This window comes from Eumetopias jubatus, unplaced genomic scaffold (genome assembly GCF_037043125.1).
Source record: "Eumetopias jubatus isolate StellerSeaLion01/CBP00866 unplaced genomic scaffold, mEumJub1_p1.0 scaffold_1, whole genome shotgun sequence".
Lineage (NCBI taxonomy): Eukaryota > Metazoa > Chordata > Mammalia > Carnivora > Otariidae > Eumetopias > Eumetopias jubatus.
In genome coordinates this window covers 165830048-165848053 of record NW_028274807.1, presented here as the reverse complement: position 1 = coordinate 165848053, position 18006 = coordinate 165830048, and the positions used below count along the sequence as shown (strand labels likewise).

Sequence of the window (18006 nt, the reverse complement as noted above, 5' to 3'; positions counted from 1 at the left end):
TCTTTTCCTTCTGATAAAATGATGGAATGCTGTCCTCGCATTGCCCTCATGCCCACCCACACAGCTGAACTGAGAGGGCCCCCTCTAGCATGTTCCTAGAACCACCTGGCATGGACTCATGTGGTCACCCGGCTGGGGGCTCCCATGGGCTTCCTGCTCCCCTGCTGCTCTCTGCCCAGGGCTGCCCGTTAGCCACCACCTGCCAGCTCACTGAGGTCCCTCCTCATCTCTGCTTTGCAGGCTTGCACCCAGGGGTGGCAGAGGGGGCTGCTCTGGAGCTGAAAATCATCAGGTAACATCCACAACCAAAATGATCACAACCGTGTGTGGAATTCTCTTTCTAAACCAGTCAGGTGAAGAACACCCGTACAGCCATGAAAGCTTATTTTCGCCCCAGTTCGACAAGCCAGATATTACTGCCATTTTATAGATGGAAAAACTGAGGCGAGAACAATCAAGAGTAGGACTTAGGGTCACTCAGCTTGTACAAGGCAGACTGGAAATTTGAAGACCAGGGCTGGGCTGCGTCCGGTGTCATACACAGTTCTCTACTCCATGCGCCTCTGGAACCAAAGAGGCAAGCAGAGTACAAAGTGTAGGTGAAATATCTTGGTTCAGAGAGGTCATGTAAACCAGTGGTCCTTCTTCAGCTGAGGGCTGGGACTGGCTCCCAGCATAAGGGTCTCCTTTTGCAGAACTTGTTAAATGCATAGATTCAGGACTCATCTCCTTGGGATTCTGATGTGGGACCTGGGGCTCTATCGTTATAGAGCTTTGCAAACAACTTGGAAGCACGCCAGGCTTCGGGACTGCTGACAAAATAGTAACAAGTCCCCACCATTTGCCGGGCACAGAATCCTCGCTGAATAAGTGAAGAACAACAACCTGATGTACTATTATCATACTCAATTTAAAAGATAGGGAGAGTTAGGGGCGCCTGGGTGGCTCAGTCGTTAAGCGGCTGCCTTCGGCTCAGGTCGTGACCCCAGGGTCCTGGGATCGAGCCCCACATCAGGCTCCCTGAAGCCTGCTTCTCCCTCCCCCACTACCCCTGCTTGTGTTCCCTCTCTCACTGTGTCTCTCTGTCAAATAAATAAATAAAATCTTTAAAAAAAAAAAAGGGAGAGTTAAGCCTCTGCCTTCAGCTCAGGTCATGATCCTGGCGTCCCGGGATCAAGCCCTGCATGCGGCTCCCTGCTCAGCAGGGAGTCTGCTTCTCCCTCCTTCTCTCCTTCTTCCATAAATAAAATCTTAAAAAAAAAAAAAAAAAAGATAGGGAGAGCAGGGCCCAGAGAGGTTAAGAAGTTTTCTCAAAGTCACAGCTCAAATGTGAAAGAGGACTTCGATCATGATTAGAGTCTGTGCTCATCTACCACCTGTAGCCGGGTCACTGCCCTGTTGGCCCCACGATAAGCCCTTCCATGGCTTATAGTGGCCATGGTTACTATGGCCTCAGGGTATGAAAAATCTAATTGCACTCCAAGAGGCAAAGATGAAGAACACTTAATATTTCTGTCTGGAAATTTGGTCTCAGTTTTCTTCTCTGAGCAAGACACGTAAGAGAGGGCACATGACACAGATTTGCAGGTTTGAAGCTAGTTCAGGAGCTATCAACCCACCACATCCCCCACACACAAGTCTGGAAACAGAAGGCACCATCCTTCCTCCAGGAGAAAGACAGCTGATGAGAGAGCCTTCTCTGGCCCCTAGTTTGTTTGTGGTCCTTTTATTTTTGTTATTTTGGGGCAACTCCAGGATTTGGCCACCCTTCCGTGCCTGTCACCCCACCCCTCTGTTCTCCTAGGGTGACCTTGAGCCGCAAACCTGCTGTCTGCGTGGACCGGGGCTGACATCACACGTCCATCTGCCAGGACCTCTGTGTCCAAACTCCGAGACATGGCGACCAATGGCAGCAAGATGGCTGATGGGCAGATCTCCACGGAGGTCAGCGAGGCCCCCGTGGCCAATGACAAGCCCAAAACTCTGGTGGTCAAGGTGCAGAAGAAGGCGGCGGACCTTCCGGACCGGGACACATGGAAGGGCCGCTTTGACTTCCTCATGTCCTGTGTGGGCTACGCCATTGGCCTGGGCAACGTCTGGAGATTCCCCTATCTCTGCGGCAAAAACGGTGGTGGTAGGTGCTGGCCAGGCAACCTCCCAGCTGTGTCTGGACCCCTTGAAGAGTGTCACACTTGGGCATTTTCTGGGGCTACCTTAGGGGAAGGGGCCCCCTAAAGACCTGGCCCCGTTTCCTGTCTTTGTCCCTTTACCAAAAGATTCCCAAAGGACAATTGTCCTTTGTTAATGATACCAAAATTTCACCTCATCATTTTGCAAAGAACAAGGGATGTAGTTTGAGCAAAGGACATCCTTGGACCTCATTTTGGCTGTGGGTGCTACTTTGAAGGCAGAGTGTAGGGAAATTATGGCTGGGACCCCCAGAACGCCCTGCCATGGTGCTCCCTCTGAATGGGGCTTCTCCAAAGCCTTGGGACCATGAGCATCTCTCTTCTCAACCCCACAGGGGCCTTCCTGATCCCCTACTTCCTGACACTCATCTTTGCGGGGGTCCCACTCTTCCTGCTGGAGTGCTCCCTGGGCCAGTACACGTCCATCGGGGGCCTGGGGGTGTGGAAGCTGGCCCCCATGTTCAAGGGTAAGTCTGCAGAGTGGAAGTGCTCCTGCCCACAGAACTATGATGAAACCAGGGCCTTCCTGACACTCTCGGCCCCACCGGAGAGAGGGACATGCTTGGTTCACTTCTGAGCAGAGTAGAACCCTCGGGGGGGCCAGGTGGCAGATGGCAGCCCTGGCTAGGATCTAGGGCAGCAGAGGTGGACAGAAGGCCCCAATCCAGAGACCCCGTACACATCAGCCTGCCTTGTCCTGTGAGTTCATTTCCCCAGCCAGGGCCGGGTACGACTTTCTTTGCTTCCTTGCTCAGTGCCTGACAGACCCTCAGATGGATACATGGAGAATTATTCTTGCCTGGCAAGCCAAGACCCCCGCCCCACCTGCAACCAGCCAGTGCTGGGCCCCAGACCCAAGTCCTCCCTTGCCAGATGTGTGTGACTTTAGATAAGTTCCTCCCTCTCTCTTAGCCTCAGTGCCTCCATAACACCTGTCTCCAAGGTCCAGTGAGCTGGTGGACATCATGGAAAATGATAAGAATGACGCTCCCTGGGGTAGTTATTATTACTGCTCTCTTAGACCAATATCATGATGCCGTGCCTGCTCCCAGGTGTGGGCCTTGCCGCTGCCGTGCTGTCATTCTGGCTGAACATCTACTACATCGTTATCATCTCCTGGGCCATCTACTACCTGTACAATTCCTTCACCACAGTGAGTGGCCCCTTTGACCCCCTCCAGAAGGAGCCAGACCCAGAGCCCACCGTCCTTCTGCTGGACTACCATTCTGCTGATAGGGCTGTTCCTTGGGTTGGTGGAGGTTGGGCGGGGATCGGGGACATGGTGTGTCTTCAGCAGCCCCTGTCTCCCCACAAGTCATAGCACCATGAACCAAGCACCTGCTCCAGGCCTGCCACTGAGCCAGGTGCTTCGTGTAGGCTGATATCTAATCCTCCTGACACACCCTCTTACGAGGGCTGTTGTTAGCGCATTTCATATGGACTCGGACTGCCTGGGTTCAAATCTTGACCCCCAGTATATACCAGCTGTGCAACTTTGGGAAAGAGGCTTAACCTCTCTGAGCCACAGTGCCCTTATTAATAAAATGAAAGTAAAAATGAAACGTGCCTCATAGAGTTGTTGTGAGGATTAAGGAGTAAATATGTGTAAAGGGCTTACTTAGCACTGTACCTTGCAAAGAACAAGCACTGTTCAGTGGTCACTGTTAACATCAGTGTGCAGAGGGTCAAACAGGCAAGATCTCTTACCCGAGGTCACAGAGCTGGGAAGTGGCCCTGGGACGAACACACGAGACCTTATGGCACAGCTTGGGAAGCTGGTTCTCAGAGTGAAACGATCAAGGTTCACATTTCAGTTCTGACACTTAGGAGCTGTGTGATCTCGAGCAAGTGGCTGCCCCTCTCTGATCTCCACAATGGGCATCTCAAAATGACCTGCATCTGGGAGCTGTTGGGAAGGGGCCGTGAGATCATGGATGGCTTGAAAGAGGCGCAGGGGACCGTGAGGATGGACAAAGTGCCCTGGGACCACTGTTGCGATCCCCTGGGGGCTCAACAGGGCTTGTCTGTGCCCCTGTGCCTTTGCAGACACTGCCGTGGAAACAGTGTGACAACCCCTGGAACACGGACCGCTGCTTCTCCAACTACAGCATCGTCAACACCACCAACATGACCAGTGCCGTGGTCGAGTTCTGGGAGTAAGTGTGGGGCCGTCAGTTGTGGGGGGTGCCTGTCAGCCAGGGCCAGCAGGAGACAGAGGCACCCTCAAAAGGATGATGGGAGCTGGTGCGGTGCACAGGGCTAAGGAAGAAACGAGAGAGTGAAACCCTCTCCTCCCCCGTAGAGAGCTGGGCCGTGGAAAGGGCCACTAGGCACAAGCTGGAGAGAATGCATTCCTGCCTTCTCACTCCTCCTGCCCAGTGGCTCCTGCTGTTGGTCAGACCTAGTTAGAAGCCAGAGGGCCAGGGAGCCAGGGAGGTAGTGCCAGCCGCCAGCCTCCTAGGCATGGAGCAGGGTGGACAGGGGTTGACGGTGCACCTCTGGAGAGGGGTAACCAGCACAGGCCAAGAAGGATCGCCAGAACAGGCCAACAAAATCCCAGCTCATCTGGAAAACAAACCAGTCCAGTCTACTTAGAAACCCAGAGTTGTTTGGAATAAAGGTGCGCACGCGCGCGCGCGCACACACACACACACACACACACACACACACACACACACACACACGGTTCATGGCGAAGGCTGTGCTGATTGGATCTTCAGAAGAGCACATCATAGATGTGCGTTGGGGTATTGATTTTACAAAAAGAGGTCTTAGGATCCAAGTCTCTCTGGCATGAAGGAGGCATCTGTGCTGGGCAGCTTAAAAGAGTCTGGGAGCACCCTGGAAGGTTCCACTGCACCTTGCATAAGCTGCCAGGAGGAACTGTGCGCAGGAGGCATCAGAACACATGATGCGAGTCTCTTTGTGCAGGAATGTCCTTGGCTAGGCAGTCTCCTTACAAATAAAAATCAGATTCTTCTCCGGCTGCTTCTTCTTTCCAGCATCTGCCACATAGAATTCTCTCACACACCTTTAGGATTGCCTCGAACCATTTAATCAATAAACATTTCTTGAGCACCTACTATGTGCAGTCTGGTTAGAGACATGGCAAACATAAGCAAACAGGCAGAGAGGCAACGCCAGATGACCAGTGCTAAGAGGAGGGGATAGGGGCCCCAAGTTGGTACCCGGACGAGCCCAGGGGAGGAGTGACATCTAAGGTGAAAACCATGTGGGAGAGACAGGTGTCAGCAGGAGGAAGAGAATGCATGAAGGCTTGGAGGCAGGTGAGAGCAAGCCAGGCATGGGTGAGGGGATGAGCTGAGACTGGAGAGAGAAGCAGGGCCAGCTCAGAGGGCCTTGCAAGGTGGGCCTGGGGTGGTTGGGCTTCATTCCGAGGACAGTAGGGAGCTATTCACTGCAGGGTTTTAAGCAGGAGGGTGACATGATCAGACATATAATTTAGAAGGGTCCCTGGGGCTGGAGTAGGGATAAAGCAAAAGTGAAGGTGAGGGTCCTGCTAGGAGGTACTGCAGCCAAACAGGTGAGCAATAATCGTGGCCAAAATAAGGCACCAGCAGGTCCCTTGAGCAAACAGCACTTTCTACCGGTTAGTATAATGGACCCCACAGTCTCCTGCCAGCCCCTGTGTCTCAGTGATCACAGATGTCAGCACAGTCGCGGCGGAGGTATCATTCCCTGGGCACCCCCAGGCCACTCCAGCTCCCACCAGCCCCATGTGACTTTCTGCTCCCTCCCTCCACTGTTCCACCAGGCGGAACATGCATCAGATGACAGACGGGCTGGATAAGCCAGGACAGATCCGCTGGCCTCTGGCCATCACCCTGGCCATCGCCTGGATCCTTGTGTATTTCTGTATCTGGAAGGGTGTTGGCTGGACTGGAAAGGTAAGGCATGTGCACAGTGGGGACCAGAAGGGGATGGGTCTACAAGGGGATTTCCGCCCCACACAGGAGTCTGCACTTCCAGGAACCCCACCGAACCTAGAGAACAGCAGGTCCCTGCATCTCTCCCTGCCTTGGTTTTCTTTCCTATAAAATGGGAATAATAACATTACCTACCTTCTGGGCAGTGTGAGGATGGAATATGATAATGTAAGTCAGTTACACAGAGCCATCACAAAACAGATGGTAAACTTTGCTCAAGGACCACTGAGCAAACTGTCTGTCCCTGAGCATTTCCACTGTACCAAGCCTTGTTCTAGGGTGATCCAGAGATGAACATTCCACATCCCAGCCTTGGAGGAGAAACAGAGATGGATCAATGAATGGTTAAATAGCCTTTGTACTGAAATAGTCCTGAGTTCGGATCCCAACTCGGCTGTTGACTTGGCTAGGTGGCATCAGGCAGATCACTTCACCTCTCTGAAACTCAGTTTCCTCCTCTGAAAAATGGGGCTTATCTGTTGGTTTGTCAGGAGAATCAAATGGAATGGTGATTTTGTAAAGCCCTCAGCAGTTACCAAGTGGAATTGTACTTGTTTTTGTTTTTATTATCAGCAAGGGCAGAGCCAGGTCAAGCTGGGGGGGCCCAGCCTGAGGACATCTGGGGAGCTTGCCAATCAAGTTGGGAAGGGGACTGGCCTTACTCCCACACTTTTCCCCTTAAAGCCCCGCCCCAGGGGTCCAGGGATAGAAGATAGCCCAGGCTCTCACTGGACCCTGGCCTGAAGGTAACTTAGAGGAAACCTGTCTGAGTTCTGACAGCAAGTAAGGGAGAAAAGGGATTTGAACTGAATCATGCTGGAGCAAGGAGGTCTGGACTACCCAAGCTGACATGAGCAAAACAGAACCTTCACGAATTCCATACTTGGACATGAGTATGGCTGATGAAAAACTGCCCAATTCCAGTCTGGTGGGACCTTTGGACCTACCAGTTCTCAGATCCAAAGCCGGTGTCAAAACCTCTCTGATGCATCCTTAGGTTAAGCATGCAGGAGGAGGGCACAGGTGTCTCCCAGCCCAACTTTAAGAAGCAGAAGAATGTAAGGCCTAAGGGTTCTGGAAGAGATAGAGCTGAGCTTAAATCTCAATCTCCCGATACCTAGCTATGTGTGCTTGGGCAAGTCATTTCACCTCTCTGTGTCTCCATCTCCTCATCTGTTAAATGGGTACAATAATAGTACCTTACAGGGTTGTCATAAAGACTAAGGAGAATAATCTATGCAGAGTATGTAGCATATGCCTAGCATCTAGTAGGTAGACAATACATGGTATCAATTGTCTTTTGAGTAAGTCAGCCAAGCCATCAGTAAACATTTACTGAGCACCTAGTGTGTACCTGGCTCCATGCCAAATGTGGAAGGCAGATTCAAGTGCAAGACCTAGGCAATATATATTAAGCATGTTGTATACATACATACAACTGACCTTTCTGAGTCGGCAGGTTGATTGTACCTATTTTCCAGACCAGAAAAGTCAAGGCTCAGGGAGGATAAGAAATTGACCCAACATCGTACAGCTTATAGATGCCACAGATGGCTTCAAATTCCCTTTTCCTAATTCCAAGTACAGTGGGTTTTCTGGTGGATCATGGCTACCTTTCCTAACCCTGAAGAATCTAAGATGCCCATTCAGGGAAATGAAACTAAACCAGAGAACAGTTCATGCTGTCCAGAAAATAGGGTCACATCAGACTGTGAGATAACAAAGGTTATTGGCTTGAAAACTGCTCTTTCACAACAGCGGGCAAAGAAATGTCATTTCAGACAATGACATCAGTCTTTTGATTATCAATTTGGCAAAAAAATATATTTTTAATGATTATATCAGTGCTGGTACCTTTGTGGGGAAGGTATGCTCTGAAATGCTGGACAAAGTTCCGTTTCTGGAAGGTAATTGGGAAATATGGATCACAAGCCATTGAGAATTTTATCCCTTTTTAGTCAGTAATTCTACTTCTAGAAAATTTTCCTGAGAATGATATAATAATTTTGTAGACAAAGTTTTATACACAGGGGTTTCCAGTGTATTATTAGTGAGATTCACATGAATGGATAACAGTAGGGGAGACTTTAAAGAGGATGGTAGAACCTCCTGAGGGACTATTTTGCATAATTAAAAATCACTTTGTTATGAGACAATAAAACAATGGTTAGTAAACAAAGTAGGCACTGCTTTTTTTTTAATTTTAGACATGTTAAATGAAAAAGCAAGCACATAATTGGAGCATGATTTTGTAAGAAAATGTGATCAAACATGCATTGCCCAGTCTCCAAAGAGGAACATTAATGTGTTAACATCCATGCATTTATGTATTAGGCATTTATCCAATGTCTCCTATAAACCGTGGATTGTTCTAGGTGCTGGGAAAACAGAAGTGAACAAGACAAGCCCTCCCCTTCACCTAACTTAAATTCTAGGGGCAATTGAAGGGAACTTTAAGTGTGTGTGTGTGTGTGTGTGTGTGTGTGTGTGTGTAACTTTAAAATTTTCCTCACACCCTGTTTCACTTGAACAGTTTAGACAAAAGTCAAAAAATAAAGGAGGGGTAGGGGAAAGGAAAAACCAGGTGCTGACCTGGTTGGTTAAGACTCCAAGGAGAGGCTTCAAAAAAGTGGACAAACACAGTTGGTTAGGAATCCAGGGAAGGCTTCCTGGAGGAAGATGAACCGGAAGTAAGCCCAGGGCCACATCAGACACTGATGTAAGTGAAGTGGGGGGAGGGAAAGAATGGGAGCGCTGCAGGGGGCATCGGTGCCGATTTTCCTCCCAGGTGGTTTACTTCTCTGCCACTTACCCGTACATCATGCTGATCATCCTGTTCTTCCGGGGAGTTACGCTGCCTGGGGCCAAGGAGGGCATCCTCTTCTACATCACACCCAACTTCCGCAAGCTGTCTGACTCTGAGGTGAGTGGCCTTCCTGGGCTCCCCGCCTCCAGCGGCTGAGTTAAGAGCACACCTGCGACCTGAGCCACCAGTTACCAGCTTTAGGATAAGTCACTGTACCTCTCTAACCTCATACGTAAACCGATACGGTTGCCAGGTACAGCTGATTACCACATGTAAAAAGGGCCCTGGGGCACTGTGGCTGTGATTATAATTTTGACTATTTTTTGTTCATTCTACCTATAGGTGTGGCTGGATGCGGCAACCCAGATCTTCTTCTCCTACGGACTGGGCCTGGGATCCCTGATCGCTCTTGGGAGCTATAACTCTTTCCACAACAATGTCTACAGGTGAGAGCCCAGGAGCCCCTTCCTTCCGGGCCACGCCCCGCCCACGCCCCGCCCACACGCGGCCACTCCCTTATAGACCACGCCCCGTGGCCTTTCTCCGCTTTCAACTCCATTCCAAGTCAGTTCCGGGCCACTCCTTCCGGTTCCCCCCTCCCTGGGATGGGGTGGGGGCACCTGCCCTGCAGCCCTGCTCCCAGGCACCCTCTTCTGCCCCCACCCCTTGTCCCTCGCTAACCACTGCTCCTAGCTCATCTCCTTGCCAGCCTCACCCTCGCTGAGTCCACGCTTTCTTCTCTGCAGGGACTCCATCATTGTCTGCTGTATCAATTCCTGCACCAGTATGTTCGCGGGATTTGTCATTTTCTCCATCGTGGGCTTCATGGCCCATGTCACCAAGAGGTCCATTGCTGATGTGGCGGCCTCAGGTCAGCGCCACACATGGAAGGGCCAGGGCTCCCGGGGTGGGAGGGGGCATCTGTGACACGCGGGCATCTGTGGTCATTACTGCCATCACCAGCGGGAGCCAGAGGATGAGCGTGCAGGCAGAAGGAAGAGCCAGTAGAAAGGCCTTGAGACAGGGATGAGTGTGGTGTGTTGGCTCCCTGGCACTGAGCATCACGAGGTGCCAGGCAGAGCAGGAAGCATTTTAGGTGAAACTTTCCAACACTATGGAGTCCATGCTTTCTTATTCCATTTACTAGGTGAGGAAACTGAGGCTCATGGACCATGTTCACCAAGCTAGAGAGGTGATGGAACTGGAGTTGAGCACAGACCTGGCTGATCAAAAAGCTTGGGCTCTTAATCACCTGACCATACTGGCACTTCCAGCACAATCCTGCCTTTGGCAGGGAGAAGACCGACTCTTGTCCCCTGGAATATAAACCTTGTTCCAACTCAGACATGCTCACCACCGTGACACAAAGTGCCTAAATCTTTGCTTTTGTCCCAAACATGTTCTCACCAAGCAGGCTGTACCCACTCTGCTCACCGCACGGTCATCAATGCTGCAGGGTCCGAGGAAAGCCCCAGGCAACCCCTGCCTCCCTGCTCAGTGGGGAAAGCAGCGAACATGAGGGACCCACTATGTGCACAGCAGAGGCCCTGGGGCTTGGGGAGGCAATGGGACTTGTCCCTTCCCCATCATGGAGAACTGTGCTGGTCATGTGGAAAGGAACTTCCTCCACTGATGTCCTCATCTTCTCTACAAGGGCCAGCTCGTTTCTCTCGCATTCCCCGGCCACCACCACCCTTTCCTGAGCCAGACCCAGGGAGGTTACAATTTCTTTCCTTCACCTTTCAAGGTTTCCCTTCATCTCTTGACTAACCCCCTCCCAGACACTCAAACACAGTATGTCCCAAACTGACTTCTTTAAACCTTCTCCTTCCCTGGGCTCCCCACTGCAGCAAAGGGTGCCCCCATCTCGTACCCAGGACAGCCCCAGCATCATTCTGGACGCTTCCTTCACCTTCACTCCATAAACCGACCAGTATCAGGACCTGCCCGTATCCTCCTAAGTATCTCTCCTCCTAAGTAGAGAGGTACTCCTAAGGAGTACCTCCTAAGTATCTCTCCATCTGGCCACCTCTCTGCACCTGCACCCACCACGGACCAAACCACCGCAGTCCTTCCTTTCATCTCGCTTGGTACCCTGGCCCCTGGCCCCAACCCTACTGCCTCCCCCACCCACGCACATTCTGTATCTTCATCTAGGAAAGGGGGTGCTGACAACACTCACCCGAAAGTTTACTCCGAAGGTGAAATGCAATACAGCTTAGAGAGTGGGTGGTGTGCTGGTACGCTGCGGGTGCTCAGTACCTTTTCTCTTTCTGTTTTGGCCTTCCCTCCATAGGCCCTGGATTGGCGTTCCTGGCGTACCCAGAGGCGGTGACCCAGCTCCCCATCTCTCCCCTCTGGGCCATCCTCTTCTTCTCGATGCTGCTGATGCTGGGCATTGACAGCCAGGTGAGGACACCCAGCCTTGTCGGTCTGGGAGCAAGAAGGGAGAGGAGGCCATTGGCCATTGGCTTAGGCCCCCAGGAAGAGGGCAGAGTTTCAGACCCCTAGACTGTTCCACCACAGGAGAGACTTCAGGGTGGATCAGCTCAGCCACCTTCCCCATTTTCCAGATGGGGAAACTGATGTCCAGAGGGAAGGGGCTCTCCTGAGGTCACAGAGAGAGGCAGAGGCAGAATCAGGCCTGGATCCTGGGGCTTCCTTGGCTCTGCTGTCCCGACAGTGCCAGAGCCCTTTGGTCTTGCCCCAGAGTCAGGCCCTGGGTGGGTTGGGGCTGGAGTCTGCCGCACGTAGCTGATCTTCGTCCCCCTTGAAGTTCTGCACCGTGGAGGGCTTTATCACGGCCCTGGTGGATGAGTACCCCAGGCTCCTCCGCAACCGCAGGGAGCTCTTCATTGCGGCTGTCTGCATCGTCTCCTACCTGATCGGCCTCTCCAACATCACCCAGGTGAGCTCACCAGGCACCGGGCACACCTCTGGTGGCCAGGCACACCTCTCCACCCCAGCCTCGTGCCATTCCACCCTTTGTCTGTTCCTTGAGCACCATCTCTGTGCCAAGCCCTGCACACACAGCCGTGAGGCAGATGGGGACCCTGTCCTCAGTGTGGGAGGGTGGGAGACACGGACACTGAGCTAGAAAAGATAAGACACAGCTGGAGAATACAGCCCCTAACTCAGCCTGGGGCACCCGGGACTGCTTCCGGGAGGAGGGGATGCAGGGACTGAGTTTTTAAAAATGCACACCAATTAGTTAGACAGTTGAGCTGGAGTTGGGCCTTTGGCATTGGCCCTGCCCATCCTTCTTGCTCCCACTTTTCTTTTACTCTTGATAATAATGAGCAGTCCTTTCTGCATTCAAGGCCCTCCCGGTCTAGTCAGAAGGCATACACATAAACTGGTGAATTGTACAATAAATATAAATGACCTGAAAGCCGTGAACTCAGTGGGTCTGTGGGTCTGCTTTAGGATCCACACAACTACCCCCTGGATTCAAATACAGTTCGTTCCCAGAGTATTGTTCATTTGTCCTTTCATTCCTCCATGGCTGTTAAAACATTCACCATGGGCCTGTCATGATCCTGGAAATTCAGCAGTTAACGGGACAGACACAGTATCTGCTCTCTTAGAGCTTATGCTTTGGTGGATAAGACTGACAGAGAAACTAAATCATTTCAGAGAGTGTTCAGCGCCATGAAGAAAAGACAGTAGTGGGACAGGGAATGACTAGTGAGGGTAGGAGGGATGCTACCTCAGACAGAGTAGTCAGGAGAGGGCCCTCTGAGGAAGTGGCACTTGAGCTGAGACTCAAATGATGAGGAAGAGACAGCCAGGGGAAAATGAGCGTAGCAGGTGCAAAGGCCCTGAGGTATGCATGAGCTTGGTAAGTTTGAGGGGCAGAAGGAGTGAGCGGATAGGTAAGGGGGACAGAACCAGTTCATGCAGGAACTTATGAGCCAAAGCCATTTGGATTTTGTTTTTTATTTGTTTTTTTTAATTTAATTTAATTTTATTTTATTCTCTCAACTTTTTGATGTTGAGAGCCATGGAAGGTTTTAAGCAGGGGAAAGACATAACTGACTTAACTTTGTGGAGAGATGGCTCTGATGACCAGCTCCTCTCTCAGTCCTCCAGCATTCCCAGACACGGAGCATTTCTCTTCCCCGGACATCTTCTTACCAATTCCCAGGGAGTCGATGATCACACCCTCACCACTTACTAGGCCCTCCATACTTCTTTTAATCTTCCCTCAAGCCTCCTCGCTGCAGTGTTGTCTCACGCCTACCTCGCCAGACTGCAGAGCCCACGTTGGCTGTGAACTGAGTGCCCTGGGCGCTGGTGGGAAGTGGACCCCCTCTTACAGCTTTTCCTCTTTTAGGGGGGCATCTATGTCTTCAAACTGTTTGATTACTACTCTGCAAGCGGCATGAGCCTGCTGTTCCTCGTGTTCTTCGAATGTGTCTCCATTTCCTGGTTTTACGGTGAGTGTCAACCCTCCTTCCTCCTTCCCTCCCTCATTCATTCATTCATCCATCCATTCATTCATTCATTCCTTTCTTCAATCATCATTCAATACATACAGCTTGAACACCAAGCCCTTCCTATACATTAGTTGACAGTTGACCCTTGAACGACCCGGGTTGGAACAGCACAGCCTACTTGTTCTGTGTATAAATACAATATGGTATTTTTTGATACTCATTTTGATACAGTACAGTACTGTAAATGTATTTTCTCTTCCTTAAGATTTTGTTGATAACATTTCTTTTCTCTAGCTGACTTTATTGCAAGACACAGTATATAAATACATAGAACATATGAAATAGGTATTAATCAATTGTTTGGTATGGGTAAGGCTTCCAGTCAGCAGTAGGCTATTGGTGGTTAAGTTTTTGGAGAGTCAGAAGTTATATGTGGATTTTTGACTGCGTGGGGGTGGGGGAGTCAGAGCCCCTAGCTGCCACATTGTTCAAGGGTCAACTGTATTCAGTCCTCACAGAAATCTGATAAAGCTAGCACAGGGGGTCTTGTATTTAGGGGACACCTTAAGACGGGTTAAATAAATCCATTTAAAACGGGAGCCAAAATTTCGTCCTAAATTTTGGGATAAGAGGGTTTGAGATTTTATCTAGAAAAGTGACACCAAAACTACAAAAGAAAAAGTTCTAAAGTGAACTATTTAACAAAAGTGGGGCTATGATAAAAAGCATGCACTCCCTTAGAACAAAGCCTGGAGGAAATGACGGTTTTGTTTGTTTATTTTGTGGCCTGAGGTTCCAGACCCCTCTGCATGATAGCCAAAAGGTTGTCCTTCCCTGCACTTTGACTATCCCAGCGAGACAGTGTGTTCGAAGTGTTTTCCTGGGTCCCTCTAGGTCTTGATATTCACTGTACTTTCTTCGCCACCCACTCCTTGTCAGCCCCCTTCTCCCCCAGCTGGCTTCCTCGCTGGTCAGGGGCTTTGCTCAGAATCTGAGTGATGCCTAATGTCAGTCTGGGGAACTTCATGACGCCTGTGGTGTTTTGCAAGATTTGGTGTTCTTTGCAGTCTGTCACCGGTTGCTTATAGCATCAGAGCAGTGGGGAAACGCGCTCTGTCCAATAGAGCTTTGAAGGAATGGCTAGGCTAGCTGTTGGGTGGAAGGGACACTGAGAGAGGTGAGGACATCCTTTATGAGCATAATCCTTTGTTGGTGGGTATTTTCATGTGAGGTGCCTGGCTTTCTCACACAACCCACTTGCTGGGGGTTATTGATGCTTAGATAACAAGGAGCCCCCCAGAGCTTTAGCCCCATGTTACAAAAAGGCTGAAGCTCCTAGAGGCCAGGTAACTTGCCTGTGGTCATACTGCCCAAAAGTGGCAGATTGAGACTTGGAGCCTGCAGTGCCCACAGCTCATTCATCCCTCCTGCTCTCACTCTGAATGTCACAGGTGTTAACCGATTCTATGACAACATCCAAGAGATGGTTGGCTCCAGGCCCTGCATCTGGTGGAAACTCTGCTGGTCCTTCTTCACCCCAATCATTGTAGCGGTAAGGATAAGTCCTGACCAGCCCTGTTATAGGATGAGGCCAGGCCAGTCCCTGGGGTGACTCAGGTCCAGAGAGAAACTTCTGGAGGCAAAGGCGCCCATTCCCTAATAATACTACTCCATCCCACTTGCTGAGCATCTACTCTGTGCCCCACATGACACCAGACACATTACATCATCTTCGAAAACCTCAGCAGAATAGGCATTCTTGCCCCCATTTGACCGCTGAGGGACCCAGGCTCACCCTGCCAGCATCATCCAGCTAGTTGGCCCCCACAAGAGCCCTTTTGATGGTCAGCCTCATGGCAAGGGAGGTGGTGAGTGGACCTGTCAGCTTCAGGGTCTAGGAAGGGGCCTTGGTTGTCCAATCTGGGGGACTGACTGTGTCCCATCCCCCTCCCCCCTCCCCAGGGTGTGTTTATTTTCAGTGCTGTGCAGATGACTCCTCTCACCATGGGAAACTACATTTTCCCCAAGTGGGGCCAGGGCGTGGGCTGGCTCATGGCTCTGTCTTCCATGGTCCTTATCCCTGGGTACATGGCCTACATGTTCCTCACCTTAAAGGGCTCCCTGAAGCAGGTAAGTCCCTTCTTCCCCCTTCAGATTGCTGGTCCCCTTCCTCTGCTGTGCTGGGCATGGCCCCTACCTTGTGGAGCTCACAGTCTAGTTAGGAAACAGACAACTCAATATCCAATGGCAACAGAATGTTGGAAGTGCCATGATTCGGGTAAACCAGAGAGATCGGTTAGCCCTGCCTGGGTTGAGGAGAGTTTTTAAGAGGCTTCTTAAAAGAGGGGATAGCTAGGAAGAAGTCTAAAGATGAGCCAGAGTTAAAAGTGGAAGCAGAAAGAATGTTCCTAGAAGGGGATGGGAAGCAGGCGCAAAGGCCCAGGGGTATGAACAGCATTTGGTGAACTGAAAGGAGATCATTGTGGCTGGAGGGTAGAGTGGAGAAGGCTGTAGAAGGGGTGATAAGAGATGAGGTTGGGGATGTAAGAAAGTCAGGCCAGATCATGGAGGGCCTTGAAAATTAGGACAAGAACTCTTAACTTTATCTGGAGGGTAATGTGGAGCCTCAGGGATTTGAAACAGGTGAAGGGTTGGGTCCATTGTATTGTGGGCTTACTCTAGACCCCTTTTGTGGGCTTAATAAAGATGAAACGTGGTCTTGCCCTCAAGGAAATATAATGTAAGGCATGCTGCCCTCAGCAGAGGCCCACTAGCATATTCTAGGTCCACACCAGCTCTTTGTTAAATTATTATCAAATTCTCAAGTGAAACAAGGCAGTGCTGGAGGTACCCAGGTGCTAGCGACATTGATGGATCAAGTGTATGCTGAGAAGATTTCACTGGGGAGAGGTGGACAGTCAGAATATGGAGGGCCACAGCTGGGAGGCCTTGGATCAGTGGTTCTCAACCTTATTTCTGCTAAGATGGGCCTTCCAGACCAATCAGAGCCAGAAGGGGGAGCTCTGTGGTCTGTGGCCTAAGGAAAACATGGGGGGGGGGGGTCATGTGTAGCCCCTGGACCAGCCTCCTCCTTTCAGAAACTGAGGTCAAGCGAGAAACCACTTCCCCACCCCTTGCAATAAGTTATTAGGAGAGCTGACGCTTGCAGCCCCTTCTTCCAGCTCCAGGCCCAGGGCTTTCATTTTCCACAATCCTCTGCTGAGCTGCAAAAGGCAGTCAAGTCAGGTCTGGGAGTGGAGGAGAGGCAAAGGCCATGTATTTGAGGAGGGGAGCACAGCCTGGGCAAAGACTCAGGAGTGGACACATCTGAAGACAGTGCGTGATCTGAAGGGATAGGATTTCAGGGAATATGTGTAGAGAAGGTAGGGGGAAATTCATCCATTCAGGAAATAGTACTGAATACCTACTATGTGCCAGACAGTATTCTCAGTAATAGAGACACAGTCGTGAGAAAAATAGGCAAAAATCCCACCCTTTTGGGGCTTATATTCTAGTAGAGGAAGACCAACAATCGACAAAATAAAAACATGTTACATAGGGCTGAGTACCTTGGAGAAAAATAGAGTAGAAAGGGGTTTTAGGGAGTGCTGAGTGAGGCCTTGTTGAGAAGGTAACACTGAGCCAAGACCTAAGGAGGTCTTGAGCGAGATCCAGCTGTGTAATTATCTGAAAAGAAGGATGTCTCAGAGGGCACAGCAAGTGCAAATGCCCTGAGGCAGGTGCATGTTTGACATGTGTGAGGAGCAGTGAGGGGGCCAGAGAGTGTGGAGGATGTGGGGACGAGGCCAGAATCTGGGTGCATTTTGAAGGCAGAACAGGCAGGATAGACCTGAAAAGAGGTGGGGGAACGGAGCGGCCAGTCTCCCTCCTCCCAGCCCAAATTCTCCCTGGTGCCCAACAGCGCATCCAGGTCATGATCCAGCCCAGCGAAGACATCGTTCGCCCAGAGAACGGTCCGGAGCAGCCCCAGGCCAGCGGCTCAGCCAGCAAAGAGGCCTACATCTAGGGGTGTCTGGCGGCTTGCCGACCCGACACTCTCACCCCCCAACCTGGCTGAACATGACCACCACTTGATGTCTGAAGATACCGTCGATCTCAACCTACCTCGAGTGGCGAGTCCAGACACCATCACCATGCAAAGAGAGGGGAGGTGGGGGACAGTCACCCCCGGTGGGCTCCGCCCTGGGCAAAGATACCCGATGGCTCCAGCACCTGCGCGCTGGTGACCTTTTGAGTCCGGGCCCCATAAGCATCAAGCAATCAGCCTCTGTGACTGTGCGATAGATCATTTTTATCCTGCCAGCGAGTGTGATGCGGTGAGGCCACACACTCGTGGCTTTTAGTCATATTCCTGACTGTTCTCTTACTGCCGAAACTCATGACTCTTATCTCAGACTTTGCCGGAGTTCGGTTCCGTCGGAACGCTGCTCTGAACACATGAAAAGGGCATTCTGTATAATGGGGATTTCCAGGGAGAGCTCACTCTTAAGTAGCAGGGAGCCCGCGGAGCTCTGACTTTCATTTTTTGTTGTTGTTGTTTTTTTTGTTTATCTTTCCCGAGGCAGCTTGACAAAACAACCCCCAAGGACCTCCACCGGTATTCC

General features: G+C 51.0%; 1 protein-coding gene across 1 annotated transcript; it reads left to right on the top strand.

Annotated features, from left to right (window-relative positions):
• Window positions 1-1896: 1896 nt before the first annotated feature.
• On the top strand, window positions 1897-17408 carry SLC6A1 (solute carrier family 6 member 1). Its single transcript, XM_028101769.2, has 14 exons — window positions 1897-2134; window positions 2525-2656; window positions 3242-3342; window positions 4236-4345; window positions 5965-6097; window positions 8925-9059; window positions 9285-9388; window positions 9689-9813; window positions 11239-11351; window positions 11719-11850; window positions 13279-13381; window positions 14833-14933; window positions 15344-15511; window positions 17304-17408. The coding sequence occupies exons 1-14, from the start codon at window positions 1897-1899 to the stop codon at window positions 17406-17408; spliced, it is 1800 nt and encodes a 599-aa protein (XP_027957570.1).
• Window positions 17409-18006: the final 598 nt, after the last annotated feature.

Bases quoted from the DNA above. Each gene is read 5' to 3' on its own strand.
- SLC6A1 (XM_028101769.2), top strand. From the start codon at position 1,897: ATGGCGACCAATGGCAGCAAGATGGCTGATGGGCAGATCTCCACGGAG. The intron at 4,346-5,964 runs GTAAGTGTGGGG...CTGTTCCACCAG, and splicing joins GCCGTGGTCGAGTTCTGGGA to GCGGAACATGCATCAGATGA. The intron at 11,851-13,278 runs GTGAGCTCACCA...TTCCTCTTTTAG, and splicing joins GCCTCTCCAACATCACCCAG to GGGGGCATCTATGTCTTCAA.